This window comes from Natator depressus, chromosome 1 (assembly GCF_965152275.1).
Source record: "Natator depressus isolate rNatDep1 chromosome 1, rNatDep2.hap1, whole genome shotgun sequence".
In the NCBI taxonomy this organism is placed as follows: domain Eukaryota; kingdom Metazoa; phylum Chordata; order Testudines; family Cheloniidae; genus Natator; species Natator depressus.
The window spans coordinates 250,757,354-250,774,630 of NC_134234.1; the positions used below are offsets into that span (position 1 = coordinate 250,757,354).

A 17,277-nucleotide genomic window follows, 5' to 3' on the forward strand; every position below is an offset into this window, starting at 1 on the left:
GTTTGGTTCAGTTCAGTGGGTACAGCAGCTAAAAAAGGCTGTCTTCTGGATTCCAGTCTTGCGGCCCATTGAAATCAATGGGATTGATTGTATAAAGCTGTGGGATTGGGATTCTGGTGTCTGGTGTTTTAAAAATCGAAACAATCACAGTCTCTTCAGTTGCTCTCCTCCTACCTTTTGCCCTACCACAATGTATGGAAGGGCTCTGATTGGTGCCCTCCCTTAACACATACATACACACGTGTACCCTGCACTCTTCTTCCTCCGACAGGAAATTGAGACCTTCCAAATCTGAGCCACTCCTTCCCCTCTCTCTTCATGTGCAGATCACTCTGTGAAAGCTACTGCATTCCCTCCACAAGGGAGAGAAGGGGTGAGTAGTCATCCTTTTCCAGTCCAGTCTCAAATGCAAGAGAGGCCTCCTTGATACAAAATCTTTCAATAGTCAGATGCTCTGCAAATCCAGAGACAAGTCCACCACATACAAGCTGCTAGTCTTCAGACGTCCCAGAAAGCAAGCCTTTCCTAGAGCAGTAGCCTGAGGTGCTGCTGTCTGGCATGGTGAAGATGTTCTGACGATCGTCCTGGGAGATTTCAGCAGCCATATTGACAACCCCTCCAATGCAATGGCCTAAAACCTCTTTGCCGCATTTTCCATTTTTAGTTTCTCATAGGTAACATCTGGCTCTACACACAGAGCAGGTCATGCTTTGGACCTGAATTTTGAATGGGACTTGGCTATGGATTCATCGATTTTGAGGCCAGCAGTGACTACTAGATCATTTCCTCTCACTTAAAAAGGGGAACCTAACCTGATATAGAGGACACAACCGTGACTGACCGTCACTTTCTTCAGGCTGGTTTCCAGACAAAAAGGAAGGTAGCGTAATGGCCTGGACCCTATCAAGTCCAAAACACACTTGCAGGTAATGCCACCCCACCAAAATGCTGTAGGATAGAGGGTCTGTTGTGTCACTGTGACCACTCATTAAACACAACCATTGATGTTCTAGCATTGGAATGCCTGCACCCTCCTCATTGCTCCCATAGATCTCAGTGGTTCTCTGCAAACCTGTAACAGAAGAAGTAGAAAGGAAGAAAATTCAAGTGTTAGTGATGGAGAACAGAAGCAAATGCAGACAGGCTGTAGCACAAGCAATTCTTGTGAACCTACTCTCAGGCATGTATCGGGGGTAGCCGTGTTAGTCTGTATCCACAAAAACAACAAGGAGTCTGGTGACACCTTAAAGACTAACAGATTTATTTGGGCATAAGCTTTCGTGGGTAAATCTGTTAGTCTTTAAGGTGCCACCAGACTCGTTGTTTTTACTCTCAGGCATGAAACATGCAAAATACTCCCACCTCTTCTCCACCTCAGCAGCCATAAAGTCACAACCTACTGGAGATTTTGTCTATGAATCACCTTGTTTAGCACAGCGTATCCCACTTTAGTCCCAGAATTGAGCACTTTCCACTATAAAGAACTATCTGCCTGACTTTCTGAAGAAAATCACCCGCATCTGAGATTGCTTCTCCATTCACCAAGAGCCATACAATGAACACAGAGCTGACAACACAGTAACTTGCCTCTCTGAATTAGGTCCTTTGACACAACAGAAAGTCCTAGAGGTGCTGAAGGAAAATCTAAGTCAGCTCCTGAAACTCTAGTCCATTCCCTTTTTTAGCTGGAGAAAGAGAGCTGAGAGCACCTGGTGACCTTTATTCTGCTATCTTCATTGGTTCCCTGTTCTATACTGGGTCAAATTCAAGATGTTCGCCCTCATCCGCAACAGCTATGTTACCCCAGAATTATGAAACCACCAACCTCAAGAATGGGAGTCACGTAGAGAGGACAAGTTTTCTCAAGAACTGGCCCATAAATCTGGAGTTCCCACCTGGAGGAGACCAGGCTGACTAAAAACTTCAGCACCTTCAGAGCAAAATGCAAAACCCACTTCTTTGCCTTAACCTTCCTAGAATAGAACCACATTAAAAGTCAACAAAGTCTGGTCCCTGCTGACTAGTGGGAAGAGAGAGGAACGTCTCCAAGTGTGCACTTGTTATTATTTTGGGAGCCAATCTGATACCACAATGATGGGGACCACATTAGAACTTACATTGGTGGGTAGATGAAAGCCAAGTCAGGCTGCAGGGAATTCATTTGCCTGAGTCCAACCCTCTTCTATGCCCACAAGGGCCCTGACTGTTTTTCCTACCACACCAGCCCTGATCATCCTGAGGATCAAGTTAGGCCGGCAGGGAGCTCCATTCTGTTGCAGAGAGGGGCTCAGGATTTGGCCCATAATGTCTATGGAATGTTTTGTGCTAGGGCTGTTCTCCCAGCTCTAAGCCCTGTCCTGTATTTTGTATATTATATTATATTATATTAATTATATTATATATTTCTATTTGTATTACTGTAGTGCCTAAGAGCCCTAGTCATGGACCAGGACCCCAGTGTGCTAGGTGCTGTACAAACTGATCAAAAAGACAGTCCCTGCCCAAAGGTTTATAGGCACAAATTACAGCATTGCATTGATTATTCCCATCCTGCTATGTTTCAAAAATACTAGTTGTGTCTGGGTTGTCTCCCAGTATCTGATATTCTAGCTCACCTATTTGTACCTTTTGAAGTGTTCTTCAAAAATGGGTGTTTTACTGCTACCACTATAGCCATTTTTATTCACCTCCTTTGGTTGATGTTCTTCACAGGCATCACCTTATTAGATTGCTCTTTACTGGCTGTTTCAAAATGGATCGTTTCAAAGGACTACAGCTCATGTTAACTATGAATGTCAACTTTGTTTGTTCTGCAGGGGCTATGCAGTCCTATACATGGTCACTCACATACACTGTGACAACAGCTGCTGGTTCACCTGCTGAGAACTCGCAACAGCTGCCCTGCATGAGAAGTCCTCATGTGCCTTCTTCATCTGTCACACACAGGATACCTGTTTACCCCCACAGAGAGGACCACGGGTAGGTCACTTTCCAGTTTGTTTATTTGAGTTTTAAGGACTCGTCTAAATTTGCAATAATTTTTTTTTCAAAAGCAGTTGGAATCCAGGGTCTGTTTCCTGAGGGAATAGATCGTCATTGCAAATGTGATAGCGTTGTATGGTTATATGGTCTCTCACATATTTCCATTTATTCATTTAAAACATAATGCTAGTCATAAACACAAGGAAACCTGGAAAATAAGTTCTAAAGGGAGAAGGACTGGATGGATGATCTAATTAGGTTTCTTTCTATCTCTGATTCCTATTATTCTATGTCAATGGCCTAGATATGTCAAGAAAAGCTAACCCTCCTTCACCAAGGTAATTGCTAGTCTCACAGAGCAACAATTTCCAGGGTTTGGAAAGACAGACAATTTTTGAACTAGAAGGAGAATCCAGCATAACAAATGTGTCAAAGCCTCGGAGTAATGCTGACCAATGAAAATAGTAAACATTGACATAGCACAATTTATTAAAGATCTTGGAGCACTTTACAAACTTTAACAAAGCCTAACAACACTTCTGTTCGAAAGCAATAGCCATTCTGTATATACCCAACTTATAGGGCTCTGTATCAAGCTCTGTCCCTTCCACAGCTAGCCAAACACCATAACAAAATCACCCATTGGGCAGGCCCGTGCATGTACCAGGATTAGGAGTGTGGGAGATGTTGCTGATAGCCTGAGTGCAACACAAGGTGAAGACTTCTTTCTGAATTCCTCAAGCTCTGTCCACAGTTTCCATGTGTGGAAATGCTTACTCCATAGTGGAAGATAAGAGATTCATTGCTTTGTGGAGAGCCAGCACAATATCTATGCACCATTGAGGGCTTCGGTCCTCGATCTGGGCTGAATTTCACACAAAATGCGGATCCTCAGCCTGCCAATATATCTGAATGGAGAGAACCTCTTCTGGCTTTTCTAGAACAATTTCTGCTGGAGCTACTACCAGTCATCACTGAAGATGGATACCCTCTGGAATGCAAAAACTTTGCAGAGTACTGATGAGGAGAGCACCTTAAAGGGCTCAAGAGTTTTTACACTGACTTTTATTTTACCACATAACCGGGCTTAAGACAGAGTCAAGCTCAGAGTCATTTTGAGTCATGCTCAGAAAATGTAAATGTATCTTTTTGTACTTGAGGCCGGTCGTGCAAAACAAAATGAAAGCTTCATGATAAAAGCAGCTTTCATGACCATAAATAGTGAGGGATCATTACTGCTTCCCTCTGAATTTGAAGTGGTGACAATAATAGATAATATAAGACTCCAAACCTTCCTGGGAAGATGCTGAGATAGTGACATTCAGCTGTGTTTTAAATGAGGGGATTTATCAGACATTTCTTAATTAGCCTAATTGTACAGGTGAAAATATTATTGAAAGTGGCAGGAGTGTAACTTCTTGTTGTGGCCTTTTCTTTTCTTTTCTTTTCTTTTCTTTTCTTTTCTTTTCTTTTCTTTTCTTTTCTTTTCTTTTCTTTTCTTTTCAGAGGCTATGTAAAATTATTTACTCCTAAAGCCCAGTTAAACTGTCCAAGATGGGAAGTGGTTAGTGAGACTTATTCTGGAGAGTAGGTGGAAAAGTCGGAAACCTCGAGCACCTAAGACCGATGTGCACAAGTGCGCAAACATCCTTTAACACAGTCAGAAAACATTCTTCCAAAATACCAAATGAAGAAATGTATATTGTGCATATCAAAGGCACCTCCTAGGAGATAGTGGAGGATAACAAGACAGAAACTGCTTACCTTTCTTCTACGAACTGCAAGAGTCACGCTAACAGCAGCATGGAAAACCTTATAATTGTCCACCCCTTGGGAGGTCCTGGCAACTCTGCAGTACCAATCTTTGTCCTGAAATCATCCTTAGTGGCGTGGTCTGCGTGCCACTTGCCAGACAAGTGCTATAGGCACCTTAGGTGCCAGGCCTGAAGGCACTGGCAGGTTCCAGTTAGACTCTGCTGGCTGCCTCCAATCACTGTGTTCCACCCAGGGGCCATGAGAAAGCTTGCCTCTGTGACCTAATGCCTTCAAACTGCCCTGGAACCTTCCCTTTCTGGTGACCTATATCCCTTCTGAGCAGGAGGAAAGGAGCAGCAGCAAATTCACCCTCATTCACACTGCCCTTTGTTGGTCTGTTACTGCACAGCCTCCCAATTACCCAGGAATCCAGATAGCTTCAGGTGATAGAATCATAGAGTATCAGAGTTGGAAGGGACCTCAGGAGGTCAACTAGTCCAACCCCCTGCTCAAAGCAGGACCAATCCCCAATTTTTGCCCCAGATCCCTAAATGGTCCCCTCAAGGATTGAACTCACAACCCTGGGTTTAGGAGGCCAATGCTCAAACCACTGAGCTATCCCTCCAAATCCTGGTAACAGAGAAGTGCAGACATCAAAGACTGTCTCTCTTGTGCTCTCAGTGCCCACCTTGCTGGGCCCAGGCATCATGAAAGAGGAAGCTGCCTGTTTCAAATGCAGATGGGGCCTGGAATGGGGCAGGGGGAATAGATTAGGGCAAGGAGCCTACATGCGTGAGACTGAGACTGGAGGTTGATGGTGTGGGTGGGAGGGGAAATTGGGAGTTGACATGGGGAGAGACTGGGATTAGATGAGCAAGGAGACTGAAACTGGTACAGGGAGTCCAGAGGGGTGAGACTGAGGGCTTGTCTACTCTTAAAATGCTGCAGTGGCACAGCTGCACCTCTGCAGGGCTTCACTATAGACACTACCTAAACAGAGAGGCGGGATTCTCCCAATGATGTAGTTCATTCACCTGCCCTAGCGCTGTCTTCGTGGGGATTTAGGTTGGCTTTGTTACACTGCTTAGGGGGTGTGGATTTTTCACACACCCCTGACTGACATAGTTAAGCCAAACTAACTTTATAGAGTAGATCAGGCCTAGGACTTGCTGAGCAAGAAGATTGGGACTAAGATGAGATGCCTTAAGAGTGGAGACTGGTACTGGCTAGTTGAGAAGAATGGGATTGGAATGAGGAGCTGGGGCGGGGAAGACACAGGACTAGGACAGGGTTGCGTTGGAGGGAATGGGACAGAAGGGATCAAGTTTGGGGGAACAGGCAGAAGAGTCTGTGCCTACTAGAGCACATTCCCCTACAGAATTTGAAACGGAAACCAAGATTCCTGAGGCTTGTCTACGTGGCGTGGCAGAGCGCACCAGAGGGATGTGATCTGCAAAGCACCCAGCTGTGCTGTGTAGACCCTGCTGGCACATTCCAAAAAGTACCTAGTTTGCATTAACGTGACCTAGGGACTTTTTAGAATGCACCAATGGAGTGTACATAGGGCAGTTAGAGTGCAATGTGTCTGAACACTTTAAAAACATACCCCTCTATGGGCGAGCAGCAGTGACCGCCAATTTGGGCAACTTAATGTACCCTCTCTACATACAATCACATCATACATAATTTGAAGCTTATTATGTCTACCTTAAGATGACATGTGATGGGGAACTGTCAAATGGTGCCATTATCATAGAAAGAGGGGTAAACAATTACACCATCAACACATTAAAATGGCCACTTTGAAATATTCGCATTTGTTTCTGTTATTATTTCAAGACATAAAAATGGATTTCTTTGGATTTCAGAGCATCACGACAATCAGAAGAGTAAAGCAAAATCTAATAAATTAGTACAGTTATCATTGAACTGTAATAGCACTGGTGACATCTCTAGCCAACATCATTATCATCACCTTGTTCCTTATGATTTCTGTCAAGAGTGTATTGGTTACCCAGTCTTCATTGCCTTTGAATACACACAGTTCTGTGCAGGGAAGATTGTTCTGACTACAGACAGTTGATTGTGCAGTGACGCCTACTGTTACAGGCACAGATAAGGTCTTGTAGAAGCTCAAATGCCACTGGCCCATGAAGAATACAAGAATTAGCTCATCATCCACATTTGCCCATCCATTTTGCAATGATGATCCAATATCTGGTTTACCTGTGTGTGTGAAGACGTCCAAATCTTTGTCTGCCAAGATGCTCTTTTGACCTGCTCTTCAAAACTGTCATCGTGTGGTGGGAGTTTGGCCGATTCCGTGTCCTTTCTGATGGCTACATTGAGCCAAAAGCAATGTGGGTCTCCTTTCTCATGCTGGTCATACAGCACTGCTATCAACTTCCTTGTTGCAGAAATTGTGGCTTGTCAGTCACACTCTCCCAATTTGGCAAGATCTCTGATGAGGTAAGCTCCCTTTGTTTTGACAAACTAAACACAGATTTTTCCCCTGAATCCCAAATAGGGATGACACAGATGCATCCTATCAATGCAGGTACAGCAAGAAGTATATTGCAGAATTCAGGAGTGTATGAGTGTGTCACAAACTGCATGCACAGACATGAAGTGACACTAGTCAGTCATGCTTGTAATGGTGCCTGGTTTCAATCCACATGCTATCTATGTGTTCCATTTATGGAAGGTAGTGAACAGCAGGACCAAAACCTCTGTATCAGTTGACCTAATTGCTATGGTTCCTTTGACACTAAGAGACTCAAAAGCCATATTGGCACATATAGCATGCAGAAGTATCCTTGTGTCCACTTTCTCTTGAGTATTGTACAAGGCGTGGGCTTCTTCAACATCTCTATTGGTGATGGACTTTGCTACCTCACCACTGGAAAAGTCTCCAGCAAGAAGGAGTGTTTGTGTTGGGTGTGCTCCTACACACTTAGGTGCATTTTGAACCATGTATTCATAGAGGAATTTTACAATGTTTGTAAAATGTCATGTTTAGAAACTTTTTCCAGGGAGGCACAGGGACTCCACCAATCACCTGGTATTTCTTGCGTCCAACCTTAGATCCTGTCCAGCGCTGTCTTTCTGCAGTTTTAATAGTGTTACTGTTGTCATACCTCTCAAATACTTCAATTACAGAATTAGCTTTGTGAAATCCCAGGGCCTTCCTCAAGAACTCAGCAGCCAGTTCACTGAATGTGTGGAATTTATTTGTCTCCAGCCATCATTGTATGACAGCCATGGCATCTCTGATCTATACAGTGGTTTCTTTGTTGCATGCTCTTAGGTCATGGATTCTTGCAGCTTGAGCTTCCAGCTGATGCACTAATTCAGCTTTGTCTGTTCTCATTGTTTCATCAGCATGAAAGAGGAACATAGGCACAGGTCCTATTGGGTGACTAAGAACAATTGCCATTGAAACATCATCTCTGCCTCTTGCTAAAGATAGGGCTCTGTGGGAAACAGTTTCTGCACTTATAGCTGCTGTGAGTGTCCCTCCTTTGCCAGACTTAAATTTGGTCTTCTTGGCCATATTAGCAAATGTTTTGATGCCAGTTTTCCTGCCTGGGCTGAAGAAACTACATGACCCATCAGAATCAAGTGTACCTCTCCTAAATCTCTCCATTTGTTTTTCACCAGCATCTACTATTTTCAGTAGAGACTCTTGTACATCCAATGTTACATGAAGTCTAGTAGATATGTTGATAAGCACCTCTGGATGTGACTCAGGGTCAAATGGGTTTGTCATATTGTTGATGACATAGTTAGTAAGAGCTGTAACATAGTCTTCATCCCTCTTCAGTGCAGAGGGAAGAACTTGCTTTGTGGACTTTGTCTTCCCTTCTTTCTCCTGTAGCTTTTGCTTATTCACTCAGGACATGTTTTGTGAAGGGCATCTGACGAGCTGGCTTCTTTATTCTAAGTCCTACAATCCCACTGCTGCTTTTTGAGTCTTTGATGACAGTTTTCTCTGTTCCCATGTCACTCCAAATTTTTTTGGAAGAACCAGGAGTCTGACACACAGCAAATTCCCCAGATTAAAAGGCACTGTGTACTACTTCAGGGAGAATTACCATAACAAGAATGTAGATTGGTATCTAACTGGCATAGTTGGGCCTGTTTGCAGTAAAGAACTATGGAAGCTGGCACGCTGTGTGTGTAGGTGAAGTTTCCAATCCTCCTGTCACCCTGCATAGAATCACAGAACTGGAAGGGACCTCGAGAAGTCATCTAGTTCAGTGCTCTGCACTCAAGGCAGGACTAAGTATTATCTAGACCACCCCTGACAGGTGTTTGTCCAATCTGCTCTTAAAAATCCCCAGTGATGGAGATTCCGCCACCTCACTAGGCAATTTATTCCAGTGCTTAACCACCCTGACAGTTAGGAAGTTTTTCCTAATGTCCAGCCTAAACCGCCCTTGCTGCAATTTAAGCCCATTGCTTCTTGTCCTATCCTCAGAGGTTAAGAAGAACAATTTTTCTCCCTCCTCCTTGAAACAACCTTTTATGTACTTGAAAACTGTTATCATGTCCCCTCTCAGTCTTCTCTTCTCCAGACTAAACAAACCCAATATTTTCAATCTTCCCGCATAGGTCATGTTTTCTAGACGCTTAATCATTTTTGTTGCTTTTCTCTGGACTTTCTCCAATTTGTCCACATCTTTCCTGAAATGTGGTGCCCAGAATTGGACACAATACTCCAGTTGAGGCCTAATCAGCGCAGACTAGAGCGGAAGAATTACTTCTCATGTCTTGCTTACAATACTCCTGCTAATACATCCCAGAATTATGTTTGCTTTTTTTGCAACAGCATTACACTGTTGACTCATATTTAGCTTGTGATCCACTATGACCCCCAGATCCCTTTCCGCAGTACTTCTTCCTAGGCAGTCATTTCCCATTTTGTATGTGTGCAACTGATTATTCCTTCCTAAGTGGAGTACTTTGCATTTGTCCTTATTGAATTTCATCCTATTTACTTCAGACCATTTCTCCAATTTATCCAGATCATTTTGAGTTTTAATCCTATCTTCCAAAGCACTTGCAACCCCTCCCAGCTTGGCATCATCCACAAACTTTATAAGTGTACTCTCAATGCCATTATCTAAATCATTGATGAAGATATTGAACAGAACCGATACCAGATACATCACAGTGCTAAAGGCAGGAATAACTGAGACAAGGTCGTCACCACCAGCAAGGGATAATCTCCTAGCCAACTGGAGATGGTAGAAAGCATTACTCGTGGATGCTCAGATATGACAGCTTAGCCTCAGCAAGGAATCCAACAACATTCCTAAACTATGGACTGACTTGACCAATTGTGGGTGTAAACCTTCCGCAAAAGGAGACTGCACCATAGAATAACGTAAGAAAGCCAAGGCTTACCACTGACCACCAGAAAATCTGTTGTTGGCTTTGAGCCTCGTGCTTCCCTGCAAAGGGGAGCAAGAAGCAAAAAGACCCCCCAAAGGTGGGTTGCAGTAGAGTAAATATGGGTGACAGCTCCATGGCATGCCCCTGCGTGTCCTTACAAGGAAGCTGAAGAAGCCTTGTCAAGTGGACATCACATGGTTGAGAATATGTGAGTTTGGAGGAGTGAGGGCAGGGACAAGGAGCTGCTACCATATACAGCATGCTGTCCTAGGACCCTGCTTAATGCTCCGCTGAGCGGAAATGCAGTGCTGGTCTGACTGACATTATCTGCCCCAGAGAGAGAGCACAGTCATGGCAGGAGGAGTCATGCTGCCATCAGGAGGAGCTGTTGTGCAGAGGCCTACACTCTAAGATGTCCAGGGTAACAAAAGTCCAATTCAGACTGTTCTATAAAATTCTTTGGAAAAAGGTATAAAAAGAAGACAGAATAAATAGTCCAGACAAAAAGGTCTACTGAAACCACCCAAGAACACCCATGTGTTGAAATCATGACCACTAAACAAGAGAATGGAACTGGAAATGAATGGACCAAAATTGGTGTGTCAGCAAGCAGGCCTAAATAGCAAACACAATGATGAGGGGATGAGCTATTATTCCTATCAGCCCCTTTCAGTTCATTAAAAAAGAGACTAGAAGGGGGGAAGGTATCAAAACACAAAGGCTGGAGACAGGTGAACTGAAAGGAGTGAGCTCTACCATCATGGTTGCCACCCCAATCTTCTCCTGGAACCCACCCTGACACCACTGGGCCTTCATTGACCTGATCCTGACAGATGCTCTGACCACACTGAACCAAAGAGAGGGACACAGCTGACATCACCACCTCTACCAGGCTAAATCCCAAACATCTGTAGGGATGTGAGACTTGGGTTGTAGCTGTCATGCCCTCCCTTGAATATCATTTTCCTTTCCCCACCTTATTTCTTTTCTTTCTTCTTTTTTTGCCTTCTAAAACGAGTCTGGCTTAGCTGGCTAAGATTGTATCTTTCACAACCCTGTTGCGAGCCCATGACCAGAGAGGCAGATAAAAGCAATGCCTTAAACAGCCCAACACTGGAACAGCTTGCCAGGTCTGGGAGTGATAGATAGGACTGTGTGCTCCGGGTTTCTTCAGGAGTGAGATTACAAGCAAGACTGAGCACCAGAGACAGAAGCTGCACTTTGTCTTCACTGTGCTTTTCTCTCCCCTCGTATATGTTTTTCTTGTTTTGTTTTGAAAGGGATCAGGATTGGACTTTAACAACAACAGCAACTTCAGCCCATTTCAACTATCTTTTTCTCTCCCCCCCACCCCCAAGACAGTTATTACATCTTTAATACCATCTCAAAGACTGTCGGGCTGGGGTTTGCTAAAAACTCTACAGCTAAAGGGAATGAAGAAATGCTTCCTTTAATGCATTACATTTCAAATGCTTTCACTGCTTTTTCTTCTTTTTCTGTAGCTTTAATAAAAGTTTAAAACACTTTTTAATAGTGGTTGATTCCATGGGGCTAAGCAGGGCGAGGTCTCTGTACTCAAAACCATGAATCATGTTTAATGTTGTATAGGGACAGGGTCATGTTAACATCTTTGACTCTTGGGCCATTTATTCCATTCCAATTAACAGAGAGTGGAGGACCCAGTGAGCCGCCCAGATGGACCAGTCCCACATATGGAGAACCTCCCTATTCATGCTTGAGTCCCACTGTGGTCCATCCTCTTCCCCCTTGCTTTGCTCCACCTCACACTTCTGAATGAAGAGAGGCCTCTGGCCCCGGTTTTTGAAATCAATCCTTTTCAGACTGGGTGTCCTGCTGTCATTTATAAACGTACCTGTTTGTTTGACTGGTTTACAATATAGCGCAGTATCTCTAGTGTGCTAAATTGAAGACTAATAGGAGATGGTTGAATGTACCCAGACTCTAGATCTATCCTGTGCACCTTATAGTAGTCTGTTTAAAAGATGTTAAAAATAAATAAAAATAAAAAGTAAATGAGCCTCATCCTCCTCCCCCCGCCCCCTCCCCCCATCCCTATATCAGTACCACGTCTAGCTAGTGTACGTTTTTAAAGCCTAGTACTTTAGAGGTAGATTAGCACGTAGCATTTACATGGCCATGCAGAGGCAGGGAGACTGTACAGTCTCCATCCCTTACCCCCTCTTGTGTGTCCCACCTAAGGATTAACCAGAAACATTCAGAAAAGTGCAGGAGCTTCTCCCTCCCCCATTCTGACCTGTGCTGGAACAGCTGTCCCAAAAAAAAGGGGTAAGGAGAGAAGGGGAGTAGGCAGAGCCGTGACTCTGTCCCTCTGCTCAGCTGCACAGGAAGAGTACGCTGTACCCCTTAAAGGGAAGTAGCAAATTACTCCACCAACCCCATCATCAGTGGGGAGCACCCCTTGCCCCAGTGCAAGGCTGTGGCTACATTTAACAGTTTAGCTCTCAGGGCCCAGTTCTACCATTCTGGCTCATGCTGAATAGTACTTCATTGTGTGAGTAGCCCCAGGAACCGCCTCTCTGAATAGAGGACTATGGAACACTAGTAAAAGTGGCCAAACTGGACACTTAGAAAGCACTACAAATGACTGATTACAAATCACGCAGATACATGGAGTCACTCTGTTTGCTCAATGTAGAGCACATAATTACACTAAGTGACATTTGCATTTTCGAGCTGAGTTGGGGTAAATCTTGGTACAGATTGTTCTTCAGAGCATCTCTCTCCTATGGAAACAAATGCCAATATATCTGGCATATAGCATTAGAAAACTACAACAGAACTAGTAGCTGGAATGCCGTTTTTATGAGTACTAAATGTGTGGGGGGGTTTCATTCATTTTAGGTACACAGGAAGCTACAACTATGGTAGCTATAGCAACCAGCACCCCTATCCAATGCAGAGTCAATATCCATCTCTATCACATGACACTACTATTTCTGGACCACTTCATTACTCAGCTTATCACAGAAGCTCTTCACAGGTAAGTCTGTTGTCTTACTGCCAATGCATGATTTAATGTATTAAATAAAGATTTTAAACTATCTGTAATCAGCATTCAAGCTATTTTAAACTGTCTTTAATACGTGGTGTTATATGCTATGCCCTGATTTTTACTCTCAGCTTTTATAGACCATAGCGGTCTAAAATTCCTCATAAACATTTTTATCATGGCTGCAGATTCTTTTGCCAAAAGTGACTTTAATCTGTGAAGTTGTTTTTGAATGCTATGATCTTAAATGCAATTGATGGGATTACAAAAAACGTTTCTTTGCCAAGCACTGGTCTAAAATATCAGTTTAAATAACTGAACATTTGCATTAGCTGTTCTGAAGTGAAGGAGACTTCTCATTTGTAATAAATGTTTTAAAATAGCAGACATAATTCATCTGATGCTAGGATTGTAGTCCATTCTTTTGGAACCTTTGCCTTTGAGTATTGATTTTTTTTATTATTATTATTATTATTTTTTGGCCCTGAGCTTGTAACAAATACTGCTTGCATTTCAACTCGTAAAACAGAGGCTCAGTATTTTACTGCATTTCTGAAACTTATATTGGCATCTAATTAAATATGCTGGGTGAAATCCTGATCCCACTGAATGGGAGTTTTGCCATTGTCTTCATGGAGGCAAGATTTCATCCCATGTTTCTCATAAAGTTGCTTTAAGAACTTTTGTAACTTGCAGCACAATTTGGACTCTATCTATCCATCTATCTAATCAATCATGTAATATTAAAATCATGTCCATTTATTAAAGCTGTTTGTCTGTATGAGCCCCATAATGGCTTGAGATGATATAAAGCCTGTGTGTTGGCTGTTTCAAACATATGTACTGGGCTTTTATGCACTTCATATTTAGGATTTGTATCTGGCTGAGTCAGTCATTTCATTGTAAATAAAAACTATGGGTCTCACTCACCGCCGCATTACTCCAGTTTTCATTTAATTTAAATGGAGTTACATTGGCATGAAACTAAAGTAGTACAGTGGTGAATCAAGCCCTGTGTCTTCTGACTCAGGTTTAGTTTCACTGATTGGGAACCACTTGCACTTTGTTTCTGCATGTATTGTGAAGCACTTTTGAATTCCACTGCATGAAAAGCACTATCTTAGTCCACTTCCTATTCTACGCCTCATACTGTACATTAACTACACTATTTAGTCATTTCAGTTCATAAAACTGTGCCTGTCAGAACCAGCATGGGATTTAGAGGTGCAGGCACAGCCGTTGGCAACAGGACTAGTGTGGATCCACAAAGCAGTGAGGTTCTGGGGGATACACAGATGGTGCTGACCTACTGCACAGTATGGAGCACAGCTCCATGAAGGCTTTGTGTCTTGGAGCATGCAGGAAGCAGGTAGGGGCAGGATTCTGGGGGAGGCAAAGTTGGGAGTGTCCATCTGAATGGATCCTCCTATCTTTCATCTATAGGGAATTTAGGGAGACACATAAGGGGCCATGCAGCCTACTCCAGTCATTAGGCTGGAGCAACTTTCATGGAGGATGCAGTATGTCCTAATGAATAGAGCATTGGCCTTGGACACAGGAAACCTGGATTCTATCCCTGGCTCTGCCACTTGCCTGCTGGGTCACCTTGGGCAAATCACTTCCCCTCTCAGGGTCCCAGTTTCCCCTTCTGCAAAATGAGGATAATGATACTCTGTAAAGCACTCTGAGATATATGAATGAAAAGTGCTGCATAACAGGTAGGTATTACTAACAGCTTGACAGTGACTCAGTGGCCTGTGTGAAGAGATGCCTCCCACAATTTCCTATGCATCTTCCAAGCACCTAGCCCAGACAGTTATGCCAGGTGCTGGGTAGAGACTCTAGCCTTTAGTGCAACAGCTATATCTACAGTAAGAAGAATGAGTGGATATTTAGGTTTAGTAGTGCAAGACAAGTTTGTATGTATCCATTTTTCACTACAGTATGTATTCTTATGTTCTGTAACAAACCTTTGAAATCAAAGACTTTTCACCTTTTGGAAATCAGTTTTCCATCTCAGTTATTAATTGCAGAAAATATATAATAACAATTGCATGAAAAACAATCTAAATATGTGATCTAAGGACACATGCACTGGCTCAGAAATTATTGAAGCACATGTGTCTGTGTGTATACTAGAGTGTTTGGCTGTTGCTTTTGTTGAGAAATTTTGTCCCTTACTCAAATTTCTTATCCTCTTGTGACAGTCTTCAGTGTCAAACATAGCATATTGTTATGCAAATAACAATAAATAGAGATAACTGTTTTGAGTGCACACTAATTTCATGGTTAAGGCAACATATGCAAATAAAATAAATTAAAATCATGCAACCATTTCGAGGGAGATTTCTTTTGCAAGCATTGTTGCTGTAGTCGACTGTCTCTTCAAGTCCGGGTTTCAAATAACTTTTCTGCCTTCTTCAGCTCTTGAACATTCTAGAACAAAATAGAACAAGTAGATGTGTCTTAACTGATCATATTTCAGAGCAGTTACTTCAGCTTGAATTGAGTATGTTCCTTCTTACCCTGCTGGTAAACTGAGATTTTTTAATGCAGAATATAGTCAGCAAAAGCCTATTAATATGCTAATTTTACATTTAAAGGAGCTATAAACTGCACCCAAAGATGCAAGAATGTTTCCAAGAGTTTTAATATGACATTGGCTGAAATCAAGGTGTTTTTTTTTAAAGTTTAATGGAATGCTGTAAAATCTCTGCACTGATAAATGTTGTCATTTTATTAGTCACCCTTAATGCATAACAACTTAATTATGTGTTCTGCACTGAAAGGGTAAAAGAGGTATTATGAAGCCACATTTGTAAGGGAAACCTGCTGCAAGGAATCAGAGAGCAGAAGTCATGACTTTGCAAAATCAAAACAAAATGGGCCAAATTTGCAGGGGAAGTCAGGGGAGCTGCACAATTCCACTGAAGTCAGGGGAGCTGCACCCATTTATGCCAGGGGTGAAGTTGGTTCCATCAGTCTGCATGGGCTCTTCAGTCAAGTGGCATATATTTACCAGTGGGTTTTTTTTTCAAAAGAAATATTTTTCCATAGTCCACATTTGGTTTAAATAGAAAAGCCTAGTTGAGCATTATTTAGTGTACTACTTACCATGTTCATTACAGTAGTGCCTAGGAGCCCATCAAGAACTGGGTCTCATTGCACTAGGCCCTGTACAAACATAAGAGACAGTCCCTGCCCCAAAGAGCTTACCGCCTAAGTCAGTGGTTCTCAACCTATTTACCATTGTGGGCAGCATATGGAGCTCTCTATGTTATGTGGGCCGCATCCACAAAATATATATACTACCTGTATGGCACTGAGGATGTCACATGGGCCGCACATGTGTGCTGATTGGGCTGCAAGTGGCCCGTGGGATGCGGGTTGAGAACCATTAGTCTAAGTGGACAGATCAAACAAAGGAGAGGGAAAAAGGGTAACATGCAAGCAGAGTGAACAGTGTGATGGCTGCAAACATCAAGTTAGTCCCAGGATATTTTTGTTGCTTTTGTTTTATTATGTAAATCGTTTTGATGGGCTTATGTTAGGAGAGGATTGGTTAGACTGAAAGACAAAGGAAGAGTGGGGATTGAAGCAAACAGCCAATCAACACAGTGGAGTGAATGTTCAGAGGGAAAACTGCAGAAAGCAATCTGATGACTAGAGCTGGTGGAGACTTTTTTGACAAAGCGTTTTTTTGTTGGAAAATGCCAGTTTGTCAAAACCAGAATAGTTCATAGGAAAGGGACAGTTTTGACACTTTGTTGGGAAGGTTTCTCAGGTCCAGGGTGGCGAGTGGGGAGGGGAGGGAGAGCCACCCAGGATAGCCAGTAGCCAGGTGGTTTGGGTACTCACCTGGACAGGCCCGCCAATGGGGCCCAGACGATTTAAAAGGGCCCAGGGTGGCAGCCAAGAGCCCCGGGCCCTTTTAAACCTCCCAGGCAGGCCGCAGGTCTCCTAGGTGCACACAAGCCCTCCGGACCCCGTGCTTTGAGGGGCCGGCGCAATTGGCCAGCGCGGTCGGTCCCAGAAGTGATGGGTCAATCCCAGAAGTGACAGCTTCGTCACTTCCACCCCGGTCCCTGCAGCCCCCCTAGGGATTGCCCTGG

At 43.3% G+C, this 17,277-nt stretch overlaps 1 protein-coding gene across 3 annotated transcripts in view; it reads left to right on the plus strand.

The window, feature by feature from the left end:
- Positions 1–17,277, plus strand: part of RFX4 (regulatory factor X4) — a 131,255-nt gene that overhangs the window by 103,239 nt on the left and 10,739 nt on the right. For all 3 annotated transcript variants that reach the window (XM_074941088.1, XM_074941094.1, XM_074941103.1), the window contains 2 exons: positions 2,817–2,979; positions 13,018–13,156. In XM_074941088.1, coding sequence (XP_074797189.1) covers positions 2,817–2,979; positions 13,018–13,156 — 302 coding nt within the window. The remainder of the gene's footprint in view (positions 1–2,816; positions 2,980–13,017; positions 13,157–17,277) is intronic.